General features: G+C 41.9%; 1 protein-coding gene and 1 long non-coding RNA gene across 4 annotated transcripts in view; one reads left to right on the forward strand and one right to left on the reverse strand.

Annotated features, from left to right (window-relative positions):
* Positions 1 to 1780: 1780 nt before the first annotated feature.
* LOC307032266 lies at positions 1781 to 4663 on the reverse strand. Of its 3 annotated transcripts, XR_013806194.1 has the most exons (3): positions 4367 to 4663; positions 3930 to 3990; positions 1781 to 3365 (listed from the first exon to the last, which is right to left on the reverse strand). It is a non-coding gene; the product is annotated as an uncharacterized lncRNA (long non-coding RNA). The 3 variants fall into 3 exon arrangements; XR_013806195.1 differs by having other exon boundaries at positions 1781 to 3990; XR_013806196.1 differs by having other exon boundaries at positions 1781 to 4033.
* Positions 4664 to 18708: 14045 nt separating this feature from the next.
* The window catches only part of LOC307032861 (uncharacterized protein), a gene marked incomplete at its 5' end in the record, with an annotated part of 54470 nt that continues 50771 nt past the window's right edge, over positions 18709 to 22407 (forward strand). The window contains 2 exons of the mRNA XM_079671140.1: positions 18709 to 18996; positions 19456 to 19625. Of these exons, the coding sequence (XP_079527266.1) occupies positions 18709 to 18996; positions 19456 to 19625 (458 nt within the window). The remainder of the gene's footprint in view (positions 18997 to 19455; positions 19626 to 22407) is intronic.

Below are 22407 nucleotides of genomic sequence, written 5' to 3' on the forward strand. Positions count from 1 at the left end.
TATATGGAGGCCCTGATTGGAGATTGGGAGCACCTGGGGAGAGGCTGCACCTGAGGACAATCAGGCTGCACCTGGGGAAAGCAGAGGGAGAGAGAGAAAAACACACACACACACCCACACGTAACAGTGATTAGTATTGTGTCGATTTAGGTCTGTTTTCCCTTATTTTCTTGGTGCGGTCGTCATCTGGTTTCTGCTCCTGTTGCTTGAAACCTCTGGTTGGTACTTGTTTAGTTTTTCTTTGTTTTGTGGTTTTTGCATTGCCTGGTCTGGTCCCCCCTCTTTTATGTTGGCGTTTTAATAAAGCTCGCTTTTGTTTGGACTTTGATACCAGCTTCTGGTGTTTTACTGCGTTTGAGTCCTATCTGATAGCACATCCCTGAAAGTGTATGCCTTTTGAATGAGGTCAAACATCTGCTGTGCTTCAAATGGTGAGGGGTGCAACTGGACAAGGTGCTTAGTTGTTGTGGCACACTGTGTAGAACAAATAGGTGCAATGGTTTGCTTAATCAATAGGTAGAGCAGTAATAGAAGCTGACACATTTTGCTGGAATAATCTATTTTTTAAAATCAGATTTGATATCAGAACATGTGCTTCCACACAAAATTAGACATTTTTTGTAAACCCCCCCCATGGATTGTTGTCAAAATGAATTATTTATTTCTGAAGTAAGATATGACTTCAAGTGAACAGCACATTTTAGTGGCACAGTATCATGAATAACAATGTTGTTTAACAATGGGTAACTGTGTCTATTCTACCACTCACTTCAGAAGAATGCCTTTCCTCCTTTTATCAACACACCTAAAGAGCAAGTGCAGTTGCCATGTGCCACCTATGAGGTGCGCTGTCACACCAAGGTAGATTTCTCTCACCAGTTTGTCATGCATGTATGTATTTTTCTTCTACTTTGTATATTAATACTGAAGACATCAAAACTATGAAAGGACACGTACAGTATGGAATCATCTATTTAACAAAAAAGTGTTAAAAAATCCAGAATATGAGTTTTATTTTTGTTTCTTCAAAGTAGTCCCATTTTGCCTTGATGACAGCTTTGCAAACGGTTGGCTTCTCTCTGTCAGCTTCATGAGGTGGTCACCTGGAATGGTTTTCAATTAACACGTGTGCCTTGTCAAGAGTCAATTTGTGGAATGACTTGTCTTCTTAATGTGTTTGAGACCATCAGTTGTGTTGTGCAGAGGTAAGGTTAGTGCACAGTGGATAGCCTCATTTGACTACTGTTGTAATCCATATTATGGAAAGAACGACTCAACTCAGTAAAGAGAAACGACCGTCCATCATCAATTTAAGAAACGAAGGCCAGTCAATCCGGAAAATCTCAAGAACTTTGAATGTATCCTCAACGGCAGCCGTAAAAATCATCGAACGATATGATGAAACTGGGTCTCATGAGGCCCCCCCGGGAAAAGAAGAGCAAGAGTTACCTCTGGGGGAACAGATGATACAAATGTTTATGTCAGTAAATGTGTACGAACAGAGGCGGGGGTGTTTGTGAAAACAACGGGGACAGAGCTGCTGTCGGACATCAGCTGTGCGGTGTCACCACAAACGGACGTCGCTTCACGTGACGCTCCAGAGGAAAGGACGTCCCATTGCTCTTAAAACTAATTTCCCTGCTTCTCGTGGTTTCCTTGCGTCTCTCCATGCTTCCCTGGTGGGTGGGACTAAACGCAGGGAAACGACGCAAGTGAGGGACGCAAGGAATCAATTTAACCGAAGTGAAAAGCACCCATATTTCAATCAGGAGAGACGTGATGTATGAAATACATGTTTATTATCGGGTCACATTATATAAATGAAACATAATGATGACAGTTTATAACAAGTGAATGAAATGGTGTTTGGCGATTAGGCCCAGGTTTTGTAGGATATCATTCGGGAAGGGAAAGAACCGTTTCCGATGAACCCCCCTGGGTCTAGACACTGGTGGTGGTGATGAGTGGTTAGGTCCGGTTGGAAGGGAGAAGGTTAAGCTTGGTCCTGAGTTGGAAGCAGGAGGCGAAGGGGTGGAAGAGGGTTGCGCGTTGACACCTGGAAGACAGCTGATGGAAAAGGGGAGAGCATATATAGAGGGATTAACAGGTGCGATGATTAGGCTTGTGAATGGAGGGAAGTGATAGGTTAGCTGAGGAGTGGCGCTCCCTCTCATTTAGTGAAGGGAGCGAGTATTGCCATGACGCGCAATACGAAGTGATAGGTCTTCCTGCCTGAACTTGCGCTGAGCTTCATTTCAATCAGGAGAGAGGTGATGTATGAAATACATGTTTATTATCGGGTCACATTATATAAATGAAACATAATGATGACAGTTTATAACAAGTGAATGAAATGGTGTTTGGCGATTAGGCCCAGGTTTTGTAGGATATCATTCGGGAAGGGAAAGAACCGTTTCCGATGAACCCCCAAAAAAAGTGAAAGTATGAAGTACTGAACGTGATGAATTCTTACCTTGTGGGATGCAGTGGAAATCTATGGATGAAATGAGAGGTTAATACATGTGGGGATTTAGACATACTGATGCCTCCTAGGCATCCTTCCTGGACGTACAGGGCATCCTGGACGTACAGGGCGTCCCGGACGTACGGGGCATCCCGGACGTACGGGGCATCCCGGACGTACGGGGCATCCTGGACATACAGGGCTTCCCGGACGTACGGGGCAACCTGACTTCGCAGGGACACATTTTATACAGACCCGAAGGTTACGACCTGGACGTGAAGGGTTAGACATGGCAAGGATAAACATGAGCCGTGGGGCCGAATATACGTGCTGACATGCTAAGAACCACCACCAGTTATATGCATACGTACCAATTTTAAGGTTGGAGAGACCTTTGGATAGCCAGCACGGCACTGAGGTCCGGACGAATGTAGGATGAGAAAGCGGAGGAGGACCACCAACCGAGTTGTTGCAGGGATGAGGATGAGACGCCTTGATTAGCAGCGGAAGTAGCTGCACCTATTCTAAATGAATGCCCCGTGTATAGGAGGGGTGATAACCCGGATTTAATGAGAACTTGCTTTAAATAGTGATTGAACTGTCGTTGAGTTAGGGGAAAATTCCCTGAGATAATAAATAATGGTGAGAGAGGATTAGAGGTAGGTCTAAGCTGTAGGAATTTGATCATGGATTTATAAGGGCAAGAACTGGGAGTCGTTGCGGGCGGCGATGACGGAGCAGGCGCCGCCGCATTTGGAGTGCTTAAGATGTAAGCTAAAATGGCTGGCGTGAAAGGATATGTCAGAAAAGCCGACGTCTCAATTGGAATCAAACGTTACTTCATAGGTGATATTCAAGGCTCCTGAGGATCCGAACTCTCTTGTGGGCTGACTGCGGTGATCTATGGATGAAATGAGAGAATTATACGGGGACAGAGTAGACAGTTATTGACTAGCGTTGGACTAGAGTGGGATAAGCATGGATGGACGTGTCCTGGTTCACGCGAGCATCAGGCCCTTCCGGTCAAACATGGAAATAAAATGCGAGGATGTCACATCCTGGCTCGCAAGCCTGAGACCCTTCCGGTCAAACATGGAAATAAAATGCGTGGATGTCACATCCTGGCTTACAAGCCTGAGACCCTTCCGGTCAAACATGAAATAAAAATGCGTTGATGTCGTATCCTGGCTCGCACGAGCCTGAGACCCTTCCGGTCAAATGAAGGTTGACATGGAATGTGACCTGAAATGAAACATGTGACACAACATGACCTGCAAGAGTAAACGTGCCTGTGATCTTTAGATTGAATGATACAATTAGAATTCGGATAGAAACAAGACAATGATATGTGAGCTGATATACTAATGACGCCACCACCAGTTATATGCATATTTCACCCAAAACAAGAATGTGCAGTGCATCTCCTTAAGGTTTTTTTTCTTTTTTTTTCTTGATGAACACTTACCACTAGGATGCATAAATACCGGGTTTAGGGTTTGAGAGATCTTTGGATGGCCAGCACGGCGCTGATGTCCGGGCGAAGAGGGAGATGTAGACAATGTAATGCAGCTGTTAGCATGAGTACAGTGATGCATGAATATCATAACCTGGCTTATCGCAAGCCATGTGAGCATGAAACCAAAATATAAATGAAGTGCAATATGCGCAGCATAAAATGATATACGCTTAGGAAAATACTGAAACATGACCCGTGATATAGACTAGTTTAATTAGCAGATGAATTACGCCACGGTGAGACATAGATGCTGATATGCTTGATTGGGTGATTAAGACTGTCTTCTGTCATCTTACATGAACTTCTCTTTCTCCCTGAAAGAAACCCCCCAAAACCAACGGATGGGCAGCATCCGTGACTGTGAAGCTTGAAACTGCGGTACTTACTGAGCATTGTGACGGGTAGTCGTTACCCGAACTGCATAACTCCATGCTGTAACACGTTACACTAGGGTGACCAGACGTCCCCGTTTTCCGGGGAAAGTCCCCGTTTGTATTGGCCTGTCCCCGGTTGAAACTGTCCCCGGAAATGTCCCCGTTTTTTAATATACGTTAAAAACACATAGCAAGGTGAAATAAAACGTTTCATGTCAGGAAACACTTGGTAAACACAGACTGTGGTCAAGCCAGCCCCCACTTCGGAAAACAAAGTCAAGCCAGCCCACACGTTGTATTGCGGTGCGTGAATATCCTATGCATTACGGTAGAGGACTGTAAAAACTGCCTTCAAAATAAAAGCATTTACTTGGTCAATAACGAATATACCTAAAAAATACCGCACCAACATATTCATATATACTGGATCTTAAATTAAGAAATATGTACTATATAATGTGATCAATAATAATTTAAAACAAACTACGTATAACTACCACATTATAACTGAGTGAATGTAAAGTGTAAGTATACAGTTATGAAGACATATCTGACGTTTCCACTGGGTGACTAATTTCAATTGATTTTGACGCCATCTCACAACACTCCTAAAATAACATTACTTTCTGAAGCACAATTTAAAATGTATGCTGTTTAAAATCTCAAATTAGATCTATTGTCCATCTATATTTTGATTATTATTTATTGGAAACTGTCCATAATCAAAGAGTCATTAGAAGTCAATTAAATACTTATTTCACTTCAGGGTGTAGCAGGACACCCCATCTAGTCAATCAGAGAAAATCAGGACATTCTGATGTAGAGTTTCAAAATAAAATACTTTTGAAATCTCATATATGGGCTATCATCCTTCTGTTTGTATCAAACAGTTAAAATGTTCCCGTTTTTTCTTTAACAGTGAAGAAAATTGGATACGTTAATGATATATTGACCGCAACATTTCCCCGGTTTTAATTTTGAAAATCTGGTCACCTTACGTTAAACCCAACACTGCCTGGAACTCACCTTAACCCTGAACTAAAGGCAGCAATGCATATAACGAACATCTCGTGAATTTGTTGCAAACTGCCTCTTGCCAGCGTTACCTTGACGCCTGTTTTAGCGGTGAGGCGCAGGGAAAGAAGGCGAGCCTGCTGTGCACTGAACCTGCTTGCCGCCTATAACGCAATTAGTGTCCAGTGCTGGCTACTGAGCCGGGAGGAGAAGTAGCTTCATGGGATGTAGCTTGAGCCCTGCCTGCCTGCAAGAGGGGTTGTGGTTGAAGCCAGAAGTGGGTGAAGCTTCGCAAGCGATGAGGGCCCGTTCCGCGTGAAGCCGGAAGCATTTGAGCGGCCCTGATGCCAGTGATGCCCTCTGGAGAGACTGAAGGCGTGTGTCAATTGTTTGCCTGAAGTAGCCCATTTCCATTAAGCCGGAGGAACTTCCGTGGAGCCCAATATCCTTGTCTTTTCCTCCCGCGTCCGGGTTTGCGGGGTGGCCGGCTGGAACCGCTAGCCTACTGGGGAACGCCGTCTGTAGCTTAATCCGCAAGACTGCGGAGCTGATGATATATAAACCTGGAGCTGAGACGAAGCCCTGCTGCTGCTTGCACGTTGACACCTGGAAGACAGCTGATGGAAAAGGGGAGAGCATATATAGAGGGGTTAACAGGTGCGATGATTAGGCTTGTGAATGGAGGGAAGTGATAGGTTAGCTGAGGAGTGGCGCTCCCTCTCATTTAGTGAAGGGAGCGAGTATTGCCATGACGCGCAATACGAAGTGATAGGTCTTCCTGCCTGAACTTGCGCTGAGCTTCATTAGTTGCTTTAGAGAATTTTACACCCAGAAGTAAGTATTCTCTCCGCTTTGCTTGACAAACCCTGTGATTATTCCTCAAGCTCTGTGATTGGATGTTTGAGTGGCAGTGTGCCAAGGGTTACGCCGAGTGTCAAACATCACTTTGAAATGGGATGGAACCACGGCAGACTATCCAAAACTGGATTCGAATGGGTCCACCACCCCCCTCCCCGTCCCCAGAACTACACATGCTGGCTACTGTGTGTTTTGCAACATGTTCTATGGCACGTCTCTACTGGGAATTGTAGTTTTAAAATACTTTTTCGTATTTCCCATAAAAATAATAATCCCTGTTGTTAATTGATAAGCCTGAAACATTCACTTGTCAAGGTTCAGAGGCACATTTTGCAAATATGGCAGTAGCCATCATTCATTTTAAGATAAGATATTCTTTATTGATTCCAAGTTGGAAATGTTTTCGTTACAGCAGCATGTCTAACAGTTGTAAATATGCAGTGGTGTTTATTTGTAAATCATTTAGTATAATCACACAAATTCTGTGTTTTATATTTAATAATTCTGTGTTCTTTATTTATTGAATGTTCAATACCTGACAAGGTCGGAGATTAAAAACTTGGGTCGAAGGTTCCTCAACAGTGCATTAAAAGACATCTATCAATATGTGTGTATACCTCCACCATTAAACTGTCATATTCTGCACATTTCTTATACTATCTACATACATCTTATAAGAGTATAATACACAGTTAAAATAAGTGCTTAAACATACAGTAGTTACAATTGCAGGAAAGCAATATATTAGTACTTTGTCAGGCTTAATATTTATCTGTAGATAACCCCAAAGCTTTTTTATTATTCAAAATAAGACCCCTAAAGTATTGTTTAATGTTTAAATAAAGCCTTATTAGTTTGGCGGTCTGTGTCTCCTATTAATATCTAATAATACAAATAATACAATTCAATAACGTGCTTTAACCACTAGTTGTCCCTTTCTATCAGCTTTGCACCGTTATGGTGTAAATATAGCCTATCTACCAATTTAATCAAATATAAAAGTCAGCCGAATTAGTATTGATACTGCAAGGAGAAGTATATTGTGAAGAGAAATTGAAGATGTTGTTTAACTGCTGATATATTTATGATCCACGTCACATTTTCAGCCTACCACACAAATGTCACATTTTTCTCTCTGAAAGCTATACTTGTATATGTTTAAACGTCATCATCTCATGACATCTTTAGGATTAGTTAACTAACAAAGGTTAACTGTTTTTATAACCTGAGGCCTTCTCTGAACTTCCTCTACCCTCTGTATCAGCTCACTTAAAATAAATACATCTATTGATAATTCAGAACGACCATTGTCTCTCTAACTGTGTGTGACCCAAATCAGTAACACACATCATATGGAATAGCATGTGATCTTTAATGAATATCAGAAATACGCTGTATTAAACATTCTGCTATAACAGCACTTCTTCCTGTTTGTCCAGAAGTCTTCTCATCAGGGCTCTATAAATAAATAACTACGGCAGATGTGTAATATTTAATGCAGACGAACCGTGTATTACAATGCCGTTATATGATGACTTCCAAAGAGAAAAGCAAGCACACTCGGAATAAAGTATTATTATTATTTTTTTTAAATGTTTTCGGATTTCACATTGCATAAACACCATATCCCAACGTGCATTGCGGCTAAAACATTCCATCACCGAGCTGAGGATCTTGCCTACGTCTGTTTCCGGTATTGTTTATGACGGATGTATTTTGTTATACACATATTCCTTCACATTTTAATTTACATTAAAGTATTTTGTGAGGCCTTCTAAAATGTTTTTAAATATAACTCGGGTTGTAGTTGAAGAAACGTAACATGAACCCAAACTGTTGCCTGGCAACGCAATCGCACAACGTCACGTCCGTTAATTCCACATCCACACGCACGGATTAACATCGATTTAATACATTAATGTAGCCTTTGTGTCGACCAGCTGGGGCAACAAGAACATCGGCGAAATTGAGTGTGACTATTAGAAAATAAATAATTATTATATTAATATTGACAATAACAACCGACTGTCGTGGTAGAGCATTTGCATGGCATTTCCGGGTATTTCTCCACTGGTTGGGCCATGTTAACAATACCGTGTAACTGTCATGTTGGAAGGGACGAAATCGTGATATCTTCACGTCTCCCAGCATGGTAAATTGTCAGATATTCACATCTTGCCATGATACCGGGTTGATTTTGCAGTATAGCCTAATATGAGATTATTTTTAAATTATAAAGGATTTGATTCATAAACCAGGCAAACCATATTCTACAATTGAATTCATTACCAATTTGGTTGAACATGTAAGACCAGAAAGTGAACTAGTAAGTAAATAACTTTTGTTTTTTAGAATGATTCTAAACAATTTTCTAAACCTGTCTTGTGCACACTTTAAACCCCAAAAGTTTACACACAGACACAATAATCTGTAGACAGCATTAGAAATGTAAACTATCGATTTTTTAAAAAGATCATTCAGGGTGTCCGCGGGGTCTTAAAAAGTATTACAAGTTGATAAATCAATTTAGCGAAGATTAAGGCTATAAAAAAGTATTAAAACTTAAATTAAACGGCATTTTACAAGGTATTAAGAAGGTCCACAGCAAAGACAACAAGAAACACCCTTTAATTTACTGAAACGACATGACGGGAAACCCCCTCAAGGCGGCCCCATGCATAGCGTGCCATAAAATGCTGCTTCTTATTTTAAGTTTTGTTGCCTTGCTCCGCTCTGTGGGGGGGGGGGGGGCACTAAATGACTACGGTAACGATAACGGGTCCCAAGGTGGGTAGACCGGCATACGCAACGCTCTGGGGGGGTCCAACGGCTCTGTGTGTAAGCCCTATATGATCATTTTCTGATAATGATGAAATGACCTCGCCTCCCTCTCCCCACGTCTCCTGCTGCTGCTGGGCTGTCAAAAGAGGGGGAGGAAAAGAGAGGCAGGTGTCGGTACCATATGTGTTTGGGGTACCATATGTGTTCGGGGTCCATCTCTTACCAATGACGTCACTGACGTCACTGACGTCACGCATACCAATTTCCCCGCAGGCTAGGCAGTCAAGAATATTCTAATTAGCTTCGGCTTGAAGTGGAGATGTGATTTGATGTGTCCTGTGTCCCCCAACTCCTCTCCAAAGTTCAGATATGTAATAAAATACTACTATAAAAAGTTTCCTGAATGTTCATGCCCAAAGCTAAGCACTAGGCCCTGGGTAAATTAAGAGGCTGATCTGGGGCATTTTTGTCCACATTCCCTGGTGCTAGAAACTCAAGTCAAGCATCCCTGGAATCGTCTCAGAGAGTAGATGATCAGTGGGGCCTTGTTATTACTGAAACATGATGTTTCGATGTATATTTCCATTGAAAATGCTAACCGCTAGCAGAGAAAAAAGTAATATCTTCTACATATAATAATGGACAAAGTAAAGAATGAAGTGTAGGCTTTAAATGTTCGGAATTTGACCGTGTATGATGGTCCTCTTGAGTTGCTGTACAGCCAATGGCGTACGTTTTTACATGTTTTTCACAAACATTTTCACACGCTAGGAGTATAGGAATACTTAAATTCGGTTCGTCATGATCTGTAGATGGGATTTGCCCCTGAGCACCCCTGGGTAAATTACCGTACAGCTAATCACAATGCGTACAATGCGTGACGTCATTGGTAAGAGACGGCCCCCGAACACATATGGTAATCACACAGGCACTGTTTATTAAATATTATTATATTATTATACAGAGAACAGAGTCGTTATCAATTTGTTTTAAAGCTCAATAAATAACAAAGAAGACCTATGACCGGCAATTTTCAAATTTTGTACGGAAGATTTAAACTTTAACGGAGATGTTGACCGGTGGAACATTTTGTTAACAGAAACTCTGCCGCACGGTCCCCTCGTTCCTTGGAAGAGGCGGAGAGGTGGGTGTTTTTCATCTGCTGGTGGACTACCTGAGGGATATACAGCAGGAGAACACGCCGTCCACCGCGGAGAATAAACAGAAGGGCAACCATGACAACCATGCTCCGGGGTCTTCTTCGCTGCTTTTGGTGTATTTTGTGGCGGCAGCAGCGCCACTTAAAGGCCTGGCATCTGTACTACAGCGTTTCCAGCATTTCCAGCGGTCTAGTGTAAACGGACACATTAATGAATCGAATGCGTGTGAACGGAAGACTTTTTTGCGTTTGCGTATGCGTTTTACCGTATGCGTCCTCGTGGGGCCGGGGTCTAAGCCAAACTATATCCGGTCACAGAGATCTGCTATTTTAAAGTAAAGTCAACACATATCGACCCTTATATAGTCTATATTAAGAACGAGAAAAGTCTTAACATATATATCGTTTTTTGTAAACATACGACAAATGTGTGAGGGTGATGACGTCAGAGGATCGTCCTATGTGGGTATTTGTGAGGGAGCTCCTATATGGCATTACCCCGCTGAAGCTCACCAAAGTTTAATATATTTCATTGTTCAAAGTTTTGTCAATTGTTTTGTTTATTGGTCAAATACTGGTTTCTAATGGTTTCTGATGAGTTTTACTGGAATGAAAGAGCAGAGTCTACAGAAGCAACAAAACAGCATACTGCATTAAACCTGACCTTCACAGAGAGGTTGAAGTTCATGTGGAAAGGAGGCTTCAGTGGTCTGTCTGCACTCTGTTTAGTTGTGCTATCTTACAATCAATATAGTAAATGTGAGGTAAAGTGTGTCGCCAATGTAACCAGTTAGAACTTGAAGTTGCGATGAGGTCTTAAAATGTATGGAAAGGGTCTTAAAAAAGGTCTTAAAAGGTATTAAATTTGACCTCAGGATTCCTGCATATACCCTGTCATTATTATACGCTTTTGTGAAGAAGAGGAAACACTTGACATAACTTTGATGGTTGTAGGCTTGAGTCATGTTTTTCCTCTTTTATTCAAATAATTTCTGTCTTCGGGTGGCATGTCAGATTTTTTAGATTACGTGAGACTCAGTTGGTTCAACACACACGTGCATACAAATAACAACCTGCCCTCTATTTTTATTCCGTGAACTGCAGCTCTTCAATTGCACCCTATCCCCAGATCAAAAAAATAAATTCCTTGTTTCCTCCAGTCTTCCACATTTGTGAATAACCAAAAAAAAAAGATGTTTTTTCCATTATACTTCTATAATTTGGGCATCTTATTAAACTGATATTAAAGTATGGGTGTGGTTTAAAAACAGATCTTTAATTTAAAGTGAAAAACTTGTCTTTGCATATTACATATTATGCTGACTTTAAGGTGAAAAAAAAGACATGTCTGTTCAACATTTAAACATAAATAAATTAAAAATAGCAATAATATATTGGATAATGTTGAATTTATAACAGTAATTGATACTTCAGAATAATAACTGAAGTTGTTTGTTGTCCATTCCATAACACGTCAATAACAATCTATATTTGTTTGTCACAACCTACAATTACACTGCTCAAACTTCCTTCAACCTTCCCATGGATGGAATGCACCAGCATCATCTTTTGCAAGACAAAGGAAGCAATACAAAGAAGGGCGTATGAAAAAAAACTGAACAAAGATGCTGACGAATTGAAAGCCGAAATTGGGTGTGTGCACCAGGCAACTAGACTAGTTTGCATCCATGACTGTCCAACATGTAATCATTTCATTATATCTCCTTTTAGTTATTTGTGTAAAATTGTAATTTCAAGTACACCATGAATAAAAAATGTCTGACAGTAACTTTAGCCGCTTTAATACCAAGTACTTTGCCGTACTTAGTGCCGGCATTTAGTACCCCAGGACACTAAGTACAGATCGCATTCACACCGGAATAAGTTCCCTGAGGGAAGATTACGCAAATGAGCCGCTGACGTCACTTCGTCTTCTTCTGCTTTGGGTTTACTGCCAGGCCGCAAACAACTTCACGTCGTATACTGCCGCCGGAAGTTCCCGGCCGGAAGTTCCACAGAGTTGGAGACTGCTGGGACTCCCAGCAGCTTCTACTGAAGCCTTCCGAGTAAATCGCCAGAACGCCGACACCTCCTCATCACTCCACCGCTCCCATGTTTTTTTTTGTGTTGCCATAAGTTATTCTCTCTCCGTTGGTGCGCGGGGCTATGGTAATAATGCTAATGCCACAAATACAATGGTGAGTTTTACGGGGCTTGGTTTGCAATTCGCCTAGCCAATAGAAATTGGTACTTTTTTGGTACCACCGCTCTAGCAGACAATAACAATGGGGGTAAAAATTCCAGGCACTAAGTACTCTTTTTGGTGTGAACGCAACATAAGGGGTACTAACGGAACTAAACGGGAAAGGTACGTGGAAAAGTACTCCGGTGTGAACGCGCCTTTTGAACCTTGACTAACATTTTCTAACCATTTCATCCTTGATTCCAAGTGGACGTTTGTGTCGGATGTCAAGTGGATATTTGTGCCAAAAAATCAGGCAAAACCCAAGCTATCATGTTTCCATATGTAGAGGGCACAGTCACAACGTAATTAATTTTGTCGGATCACAGAAGGGAGTATGCCATGGCACCAGTGGCGAGCCGTGACTTTTATACCTAGGCCCTCTGACCTACACCCCCTCCCTCGAAAAAAAAAAAAAAAGTTATTACGTCACAGCGTATTCCTCAGCTGAAAAGCAACTGCCCGGGGTGCAAAACGCATCAATGACAGCGACCCTCTACCACACAAAACAACACCTGTAAATAACCCAATTTGTGTTCTTTGAAATTGAAAAGGATATTGCATTGTGTTTGTTACTTTCGTTGCTGTTGTATGTCTTAAGTGTAATTTGGCATGCTTTTATTTTGAAGGCGAGTTTACGCTGTTGACAGGAAGTTGTTGTTGCTATGGAAACAAGAAAAACTTCACAGCGGGCGAAACTTGTCATTATGGCCCAATCCCAAACCGCCCCCTACACCCTACCCCTACACACTACCCCTCCGTTTGCGCGTTCCAAACCAACGAGTGTATACCTCCAACATTAAACTGTCATATTCTGCACATTTCTTATACTATCTACATACATAAGAGTATAATTCATATGTATAATATCAGTTAAAATAAGTGCTTCAATATAGCACTCAACATTGGCTTAATATTTATCTGTAGATACCCCCAAAGCTTTGTTCTTATTTAAAAGAAGACCTTAATCTAAAGTATTATTTAATGTTTGAATAAAGGTTAATTCGTTTTTCTGTTTTGCACATCCTCCTATTAATATCTTTGTACATCTGGCACTAAACTGTTTTATTGTAGAGATCACTTATAGTATCTTCTTGGTTTTTTATATTCTATATTTCTATCATTGACCTTCTACTTTCCACCTATTAAAGTGTGTACTCTTAATATTCTTTTCATCACATAATATATAACACATTAAAACAATAATTCAATAACGTGCTTTAACCACTAGACGGTGCACACAAGGTACACGTAGGCATAATAACGTTGTATTATTAGTGCAGGACACTTATGTACTCTATGTATAACATCTGCAGATGTGTAGTTTTATTCATGTTTTCACATAATTTTACAGCATATTGCTATATTATTTCACATGTTTTACTTCCAAACATTAATATCTGATTTGTAAAACAGACAGCAAGGTATATCCGTCATTTAATGGTAAGCTATTGCAATTCTGAATCCATAGATGTGTCTCCCATGACCCAAAACCCCTGACTCAATTCAGTATTTGCATTCTTATATTCAAAGAAATCAGTAATATCTTTAAAAATTCCTTTCATATCATCTGTGCACCGTTATGGTGTAAATATAACCTATCTACGAAATGGATCAATTAAAAGTCAGCCAAATTAATGTTGATACTGCAAGGAGACGTATTGTGTGAAGAGAAATTGAAGATATTGTTTAATTGCTGATATATTTATGATCCACGTCAGTTCTTCCAGTTTGTCCAAGGTCTTCTAATCAGGGCTCTATAAATAAAGAACTACGGCATATGTGTAATATTTAATGCAGACAAACTGTGTATTACAATGCCGTTATGTGATGACTTTCTAAGAGAAAAGCAAGCACATTCGGAATAAAGTATTATTTTCTTTTTTTAAATGTTTTTCGGATTTTATATCGCATAAACACCATGTCCCAACTTTCATTGCGGCTAAACAATCCAATCACCGAGCTTAAACCATAGCTGAGGATCTTGGGTAATCAGTTCAGTGGCTGTGTATCTGTTTCCGGCCACTTTATTTTGAAATTCAGTTCTTGATGGACACCAAAAAAAACAGAGATTATGGAATCAAACAAATAAATAAAAACAAGGATACTTGTGTGTTATTGTTGAGTAAATAACAGTTTGTTATTTAGAAAAGAATAACAAATTAGAAGGAATCCCCGAACATTAAAACTGGACGCTAAGGGGCCCCCCCTTGCGTTGGAAAGTGACGACAGGGACCTTGACATAAAGTCACTATAGGACGAGTTGGGAGTGAGAATGTGTTGGTGCAATATATACAGAGGCGGACTGGCCATCTGTAGAATCTTGAGAACCACAGAACGGCCGGTCGTCAAGGGCCGTTGACGGCCGGCCGCCCGGCCGGCCATTTAAACATTTTTGTTTAACGTCATCATTTAAGTTGCGCTGACGGCCGACAGAGGGCGACAGCGGCCGCTAATGCAGTTGTGTGGTTCTTATCTGTCAAATAATCATACACGAAGAAGAAAAAAGACCGGCCACACGAAGAGAAGGGATTAGACGCCGCGGCAGACAGGGAGAATGAAAAAACATGGATAAAAATGAAAGAAAACGAAAAGAAAAAGGTGGGGCCGAGAAGGCAAGAGAAAAAAAGGTGAAAACACTTGCAGGTGAAGCATATAAATGTCGCAAATTGACAGACCTTTTTGGCAGCAGCGCTGCTACAAGCACTATCAGCAGCAGCTTAGAACAAGTGCAAGATGATGAAGAGAATGATGAGGTTCCGAGTTCAGATATACAGCCAGCCTCCTGCGTTCATGATGAGGGACAGAGTTGAGCTGGTGGAAGAACCAGCTCAACTGGCAAATACAAGTGCAGGGCAAGAGCAAGAGGTGGGTGAGAATTATCCCTTGCACTCAGTGGCATTTTCTCCTGGAGGCCAAGGGAAGCCAGGCTTCTCCTGTTTTTTTGGATTGTAGTTATCATTTAAATAAATAAATAAAAACACTTTGTTTAGTTTCGGTAATTATTCTGCCGTCCCATCTCTCCCCCATTCTCATTGAGTATTTTACAAAGAGTGAAACAGAGCCCCTCTAGATGTTATGGTGAAACAGTAGATTGCACTCTCTGTTGCGAGAGGAGGCTAGCCGAAATTGGCTTCCCTTGGTTAAAAAAATCGAGGGATTGACCAATCACATGAGGCTCACGTCATGCCTCACAATCCAATCAAATCGCATCAACTTCAGTTCGTACTGTAACTGTAACTGTAACTGTAACATCTGTACTGTAACATCACCGCCCTTAAAAAGTAGCAAGCAACTGAAACAAGTGCAATTATGGAGGGTGGAGAATTGGAGTATTTCATCAAAAATAATTTTACTAAACTTCCGCTACAGCAGTAACTAAAAATGAAATCTGATGACAGGCCAATGCCCAAACTGGAGCTGTGTACAGGGAGGAAAAAAGGAGCGAATCGGACGTAAAACTTTAAATAATAAACAGCGGATTTCTAACATTTGACATTTCATGTGGCTGGACTGGGTCAGTTTCCAGGCCTGAATTTTAGTCCCAGTAAACCTCTGAATATATATTCCGTGAATAACTTTGCAATATGGCTGCTACATCTTCAGAACTGTTACAGGCTGTGTATTTTGTAAATTGTGTAACTATATATATATATTTTAAATGTATCTTTCATATTTGTTTCAGTTATTTATGCATACCTCTTGTTAAACATTAAGCTGTCTTTAGCTCTTTTTCTGCTGGAACAAATGTAAATTATACAATAACCACATGAGGCAGAAATGTAAGGTTAACAGAAAAACAAAACAAAGGCCACGTAGAGTCCTGAAATAAACCGACATAACAACAGAACACATCACACGCATTTCAAATAGAAATATAAGCCAATGTAAAAAGATAGGTCTTCAGTAGTTTAAAAGTTGTAAAAGCTTCTACAGAGACTGCAGAGCGGATGACTCTAGGGAGAGAGTTCCACAGTGTTGGAGCTCCACCTGAAAGGCACGGTCACCTTTAGTTTTTAGACGAGACCGTGGGAATCTGGTCTGAAGACCTAAGTGACCTACAGGCGATGTAAGGATTGAGAAGGTCACACATATATTCCGGTGCATTTCCACGCAGGGCTCTATATGAAATAACCAGAACCTTAAAATCAATTCTTAAACGAGTAGGGGATCAATGTAAGGATTTAAAAATTGTTGTAATATAAATTGATAAAAGTGTAAATACTGAACTTGAAACTCACAGTACTGTTGTTTACAGAATACTGTATTTCTAAATGAGTTAAATAATTGCAACAGTGAGCATGCGATCATTGTGTTCTTGTAGTTTTCACTGCTCCCTTAGCACGTCACTGCAAATCTATAATTATTTGCATGTCATGCCTACTATGTCATTAGTCAAACTTCATTCAACATTCACATAGGTGGAATGCACCAGCAACCTGTTCTGCTGTAGAAAAGAAGGGCGTTTCACATAATACTTAAAGGGTCCATGTCATGGCCATTTCTACTGATCATAATTCCATTGTTGACGTATATTAAAATAGATTTACACCGTGCAATTTTCCAAACTCACATTGGTTTCTCATAAAGCATCTCTGTAAAGTATGTGTATTCACCGGTATTCACTCTCTGTCCTAAATGGCTTGTTGGAGCTCCTGCCCCCCCTCCCTGTGAGCCCGGTGTGCTCTGATTGGTCGGGACGTTGCGAGGCTCGTTCCTGCGATCTGCTGCGAGGAGCGGACAGGCTTCCGGGTTGGCGATACAGCGAGAACAAGCAAAACTCATCCTGAGCACACACAAACACTCACAGCCGAAGTAAAAACAATAAGTGTGGCTTGGTATGTGACCTGCTCTATCGAAATCAGTCGCATTGACCCAAAGACACATTTTGAGTTGTATACACTGTTGGAAAGAGGATATTCCTAGCTTTCTAATGATATCAAGATTGTTTTTGTACTCCAAATATTAAGCGAAATATGTCACATTATATAATGATTGTCACCGAGTCATCATTTTGAGAAAAAGGCCTTCAAAGTTTTCTCTTCTCTGGAATCAATCGATCTAATTGATTATTAGCAGAGCAAATTATCAAAATACTACGGAGGGTTACTGGTCTGGGGGAAGCTCGCGAGTGTGTGTGTGTGTATTTGCGTTTGTGTGTATTGTGTTTGTTTCCCGGGGAAAACCCTCACGAGAAACACCGGCTGTTGTTATGCCTGCTGTGACGTTACATTACTCCGTTCTCCGCTTGTAATTATGCCGTTACAAGCTTCAAAGTTGTATTTATCATCTGAATTTGCCGAAACAAGTTTAATATTCTGAAAGCCAAGACTTTGTTTAATTGAAATCAGATGAAAACAAACTGTAACGGACCCTGCCGTTTTATCTATGATTACTATACGCCTTACATTCATAATTTCAGCCGAAGGGAGAGGGGGCGGCGCTACAGAAGAGCAGATTGCGAGTGAGAGGTGCCTGTCATCTTCCCTTTACAAGCTTCAAAAATGTATTTATCGTGTGATTTGGGAAATAAAACTTTATTCTGAAAGCCAAGACTTTGTTTGTTTAAAATCAAACAAAACACCCGAACCCCGAAAAACGCAAATCCATGTTTATTTTGAAATGAGCCGTTGCAACTTCCGACTGATTTCGATAGAGCGGGTCACATATTGAGTAAGAAAAAGGTTTATAACGCTGTGAGAATGGGTCTGCGGAGAGCATTTCTCCACGATCCCAACTTAGCAGTCCGAAAAACGTATAGCCATTTAAACAGTCGTGGTAGATACCTTGTTTGTTTTAAACATCATAAATACACAAACAACAATGAATACTTACAGGTTGTGTACCCGAATCTCCCGCTGGTCCAAACAAAGTAGGAACAGCATCGTTCTTCAGTGCCCTACGCTGTACATATCCGGCATGAATTGCTGAAAGCTTTGTGAAGCTTTGTTTCGTGAAATGCTGGCAGAGGGTGTGGCCTCTGGGTATTCACACGTCACAGTACCCAGGAAGTAAACAATGGAAAATGAGAAATATCCAACGAGGCGTTTTGGCAGCATAGACAGGTATTTTCTGTGTTAGAGCTTTGCTCTCTACAGGGTGTACTTTGAGGGTTTTTGACTCTGCAGACCGTTTACATGCATAAAAACCTTCATAACACACAAGGGGACGGGTAATAACCGGAAAAGCAAGACATGGGCCCTTTAATTAACTTGTCAACATTCAATTTAATGGTCAAAATACAACAAATTGAAAAGAAGGCAATTCATAAAAGACAGATAACTTCCGGGTCCGGCGTCCATGGAAGTCCATGGCCCAGGGCTGTACTCTCCCTGGGTGATGATCATGGCGGCTGGTGTTTGGGCTACTCGCTCATTGCTAGAGATGCCCCCGCCTCACCAGGTCAGAGAGATTATTGGGCCACAAAGCCGAATTAGGAGCTTGATCTACGGTGTGGCCGCCGCTGCCTGCCGTGTGATGTCCCTGGGGGATCACGCCTCATGGCACTTTCTAAAGGGGACCGTGTTGATCTCCTGGGAGCCCCTGTTTACAGAAGGGCTCTTTGGATTGATCTCCTTGCTCACGGGGGTGAGGAGTAGTCGCAGCGTGGCTGCTTCTTGCTCATCCCCAGAGGAAGGAACACTGTCCTGCACTCCCCGCCCCCTGCTGTAAACCCCAGTATATGGAGCACAGGTGGGCTCGTGCACATGAGTGTCATAAACCGAGTGCTGTCAAAGCACTGTGTGGGTTCAAGAGACGCTATTGCCAGCGTGGTGTATCAGAAAACACACCTTGCCTGGTATAATAGCTCCGATTAATGCATTTCAACGTTGAATGGGAAATACAGCTTTAATACGAGTGCGCGTGGCCTTCCCGCTGAAGGGTCCCGGGATGGGAGTGGTGTGCACTGGCCCATTACGGGGCGGAAGGGCTCTCCTCCCCTGCCGAGAGGCAGGAGGGGGGGAAGCCCTCCACACTATAGTCCACGCACAGGGTCAGTGTTTGAGTGTGGGACATGGGCACTTGCAATCTCCCTGTGATCCTTAGGGACTTGGAGAGGTGGTGCACAGTGAGCCCATACAGGGCTGCGGATTGTCTCCATCTGCCTATGGGCGGAGGCCTCAACACTGTTTTTTTGAGTACACTTTCTGCGAGGCAAGGGCATCAGAGTGTGCTCAGTCAGCCGCGGCCCAGACTTCTCCACGGTCACAACCGGGGTAAAGGAGAGTATGGTGCAGCAGCTGCTGACCAGAAAAGCCGGTCAGGGACAGTGGGGTGAATGGTATTGTTGGACGACAGTGCGCATATACATCAGGGCTCCACCCACTGTATCCATAGAGTCCAGTAGAGGGCAGAGCCTGTGAGAGATATAAAGCCAGGTTACGTATTGTAACCGTTGTTGTATAAGCACAGGCGGAGCCCTCTACTCTTGGCACTGTCTGTCCTATTCCGCTTGCTGAAGAGAGGTGTAGGGTTAGAATAATTATTCTGTCATCCACCACAGTTTTCTTCCGTGGTCTTCCGGGTCTTTTGGTGTTGCTGAGTTCACCTGTGCGTGCTTTCTTTTTAATAATTTACCAAACTGTTTATCTGACCACACCCAATGTTCTTGCTATTTCTCTGATGGATTTGTTTTGATGGTTCAGACTAAGGCTGGAGCCACACGAGGACGATAACGCAAACGGACCGCAATCGTAATCAAAAAAGTCTTCCGTCCACATGCAACAGGCACCAGAAATGTGTCCGTTCACACAAGACCGCAGGGAAAGCGCTGGAGACGCTGTAGTAGATATGCCAGGTGCTGTAGTCCTGCCAAAAAAGTAGCAAAGAAGACTTCCCGCGCATGGTTGCCATGGTTGCCCTTTTGTTTATTCTCCGCTGTGGCTCTTTTTCTCCCTCCTCGAGGCAAGCATTTGCTCCTGCTGTATATCTCTCCGGTAGTCCACCAGCAGATGAAAAACACCCACCTCTCCGCCTTTTCCAAGGGTCGAGGGGACCCTGCAGCAGAGTTTCAGTTAGATTTTTTTTCGCCGGTCAACATGTCATTTAAAGTTGAAATCTTCCGGACAAAATTAGAAAAGTGCCGGTCAAAGGTCTTCTTTGTTATTTATTGAGCTTTAAAACAAATGAATAACAACTCTATATAATAATATAAGAATAAAAAACGGAGCCTCTATTTTCCTCCCCCTCTTCTGACAACACAGCAGCTGATCTCTGAGCAGGAGAGGTGGGGAGAGGCGGGGCTATTGCTTCAACGATATCAGGAAAGGATCGTATAGGCGTAAACACGGAGCCGTTTGCCCCCCCAGAGCATTTCGTTCGCAGATCTACCCACCTTGGGACCTGTTATAGTTATCGTTTTCTGCGTTTCCGTGTCGGCCTTGTGTGGCCGAACCGTCTATCTCAGGGGTGCCAACGCTTTTTCAGCTTGGGAGCTACTTTTTAAATGACCACGCCCAAGTGATCTACCTACAGGTCCGCCCCTGCCCAATCTGAGTGGGGGGGGGTTTACTAAACGGCGGATAAACTGTGGCACGCTTACACTAATTGCGCCGCATAAGCGTATAATAGTGCGCCGCATTTTGTGCTTCAGATGAGGAGGTGAGGCCCCCTCATAACTGCATGAACCCCTCAGACTGGCTTACCTGTCCGTCAATCAAGTGGCAAATGCCATAGTAAGGATGGATGATAGGCTAACTTTAGTTTTTTTTCAATGCCATGTGATCTACCCACACTACCCTCGCGAACGACCGGTCGATCGTGATCGACGTATTGGGCACCCCTGGTCTATCTGATAGCGAACTGTAGCAGATACGACCGTTATCGTCCTCGTGTGGCCGGGGCTTAAGGATGGCTTGCTTCACTGATAGTGACAGCCCTTTGGACTTCATATTAACGGGTTGACAGCAACACATACCAAATGCAAATACCACACTTGAAATCAACTGTAGATCTGCTCCTTGTAAATTAACTAATAAAACACACCTGCCATGATACTGCTGAGCAGCCAATTATTTTTGGTCCCTTAAAAAGGGGATACCACGTATAAAATGTATTGTAATTTCCAAAGCATTAACCTGATTTGGATGTAATTACCATAATATTAAAGCTTAACGTTGTAAGACATATTGATTGTTTCAGTTCAAGTCCATTGTGGTGGTGTACAGAGCCAACATGATGACAATTGTGTCAATGTCAAAATATATATGGACCTGAATGTCGAAGGTAGTTAAAAATCATGATTGTAAATGTAGTTGATGCTGTAAGACGTGCAGAAGTATAATGATAAATTGTTGTTATATAACCGCTGGAATTCATTGGTAAATAGAAAGATCGTTGGCCTTGATTTAAAAAAAATAGAGGGTTACAGCAGACTGCATATTTTATATATTTGAGTTAATGTACATGACAAACACAACATTCTGATGCGTAACAATTATTACTCTGCAAACTTTCTGCAAGGAACAACAATATACCGGGTACCTGTACCTATTCTGTCAGGGGACAGCTACACTTATAATGTAGAACAAAGTGAATTTAGTCCAAAACAGTATGCTAATTATGTTAGTTGGAAAGATTGCTATTCGTCAGTCACAAGCCATAGGCTACTGTCCTTTAAGTCGTCTAGCTTAATCAATTCCAGTGTGTGGCTTTCTGAGTGGTTAGCATTTTAGAGTAGACCAAGTCTTGGCAATATTCAGTTAGTTAGTGCCCAGGCAAGCACTGACATGCCAAACTCAAGGCTTAAGGCTGCTAGGAAAGATCTTTATTTTTTCTCTTTCTTTAACCGTCTGTTGAAGTAAGGCAAAGCGTGATTCAAAATAGAAAACGTTGCTTCTGCAGCACAGTTTGAATGTAGGATTCCGTGCAAGACTTTATCCCTGTTTTCTAGCAATGGTAACTAATATAATTAGCAACTTTTTTCCAGTAGATCACATGGCTCCATTCCGCAATAGTTATTATTTTCATCAAACACTTTGCCTTTAGATGTTACCTAGA

This window comes from Notothenia rossii, assembly GCF_949606895.1.
Source record: "Notothenia rossii genome assembly, chromosome: 3".
Taxonomy (NCBI): domain Eukaryota; kingdom Metazoa; phylum Chordata; class Actinopteri; order Perciformes; family Nototheniidae; genus Notothenia; species Notothenia rossii.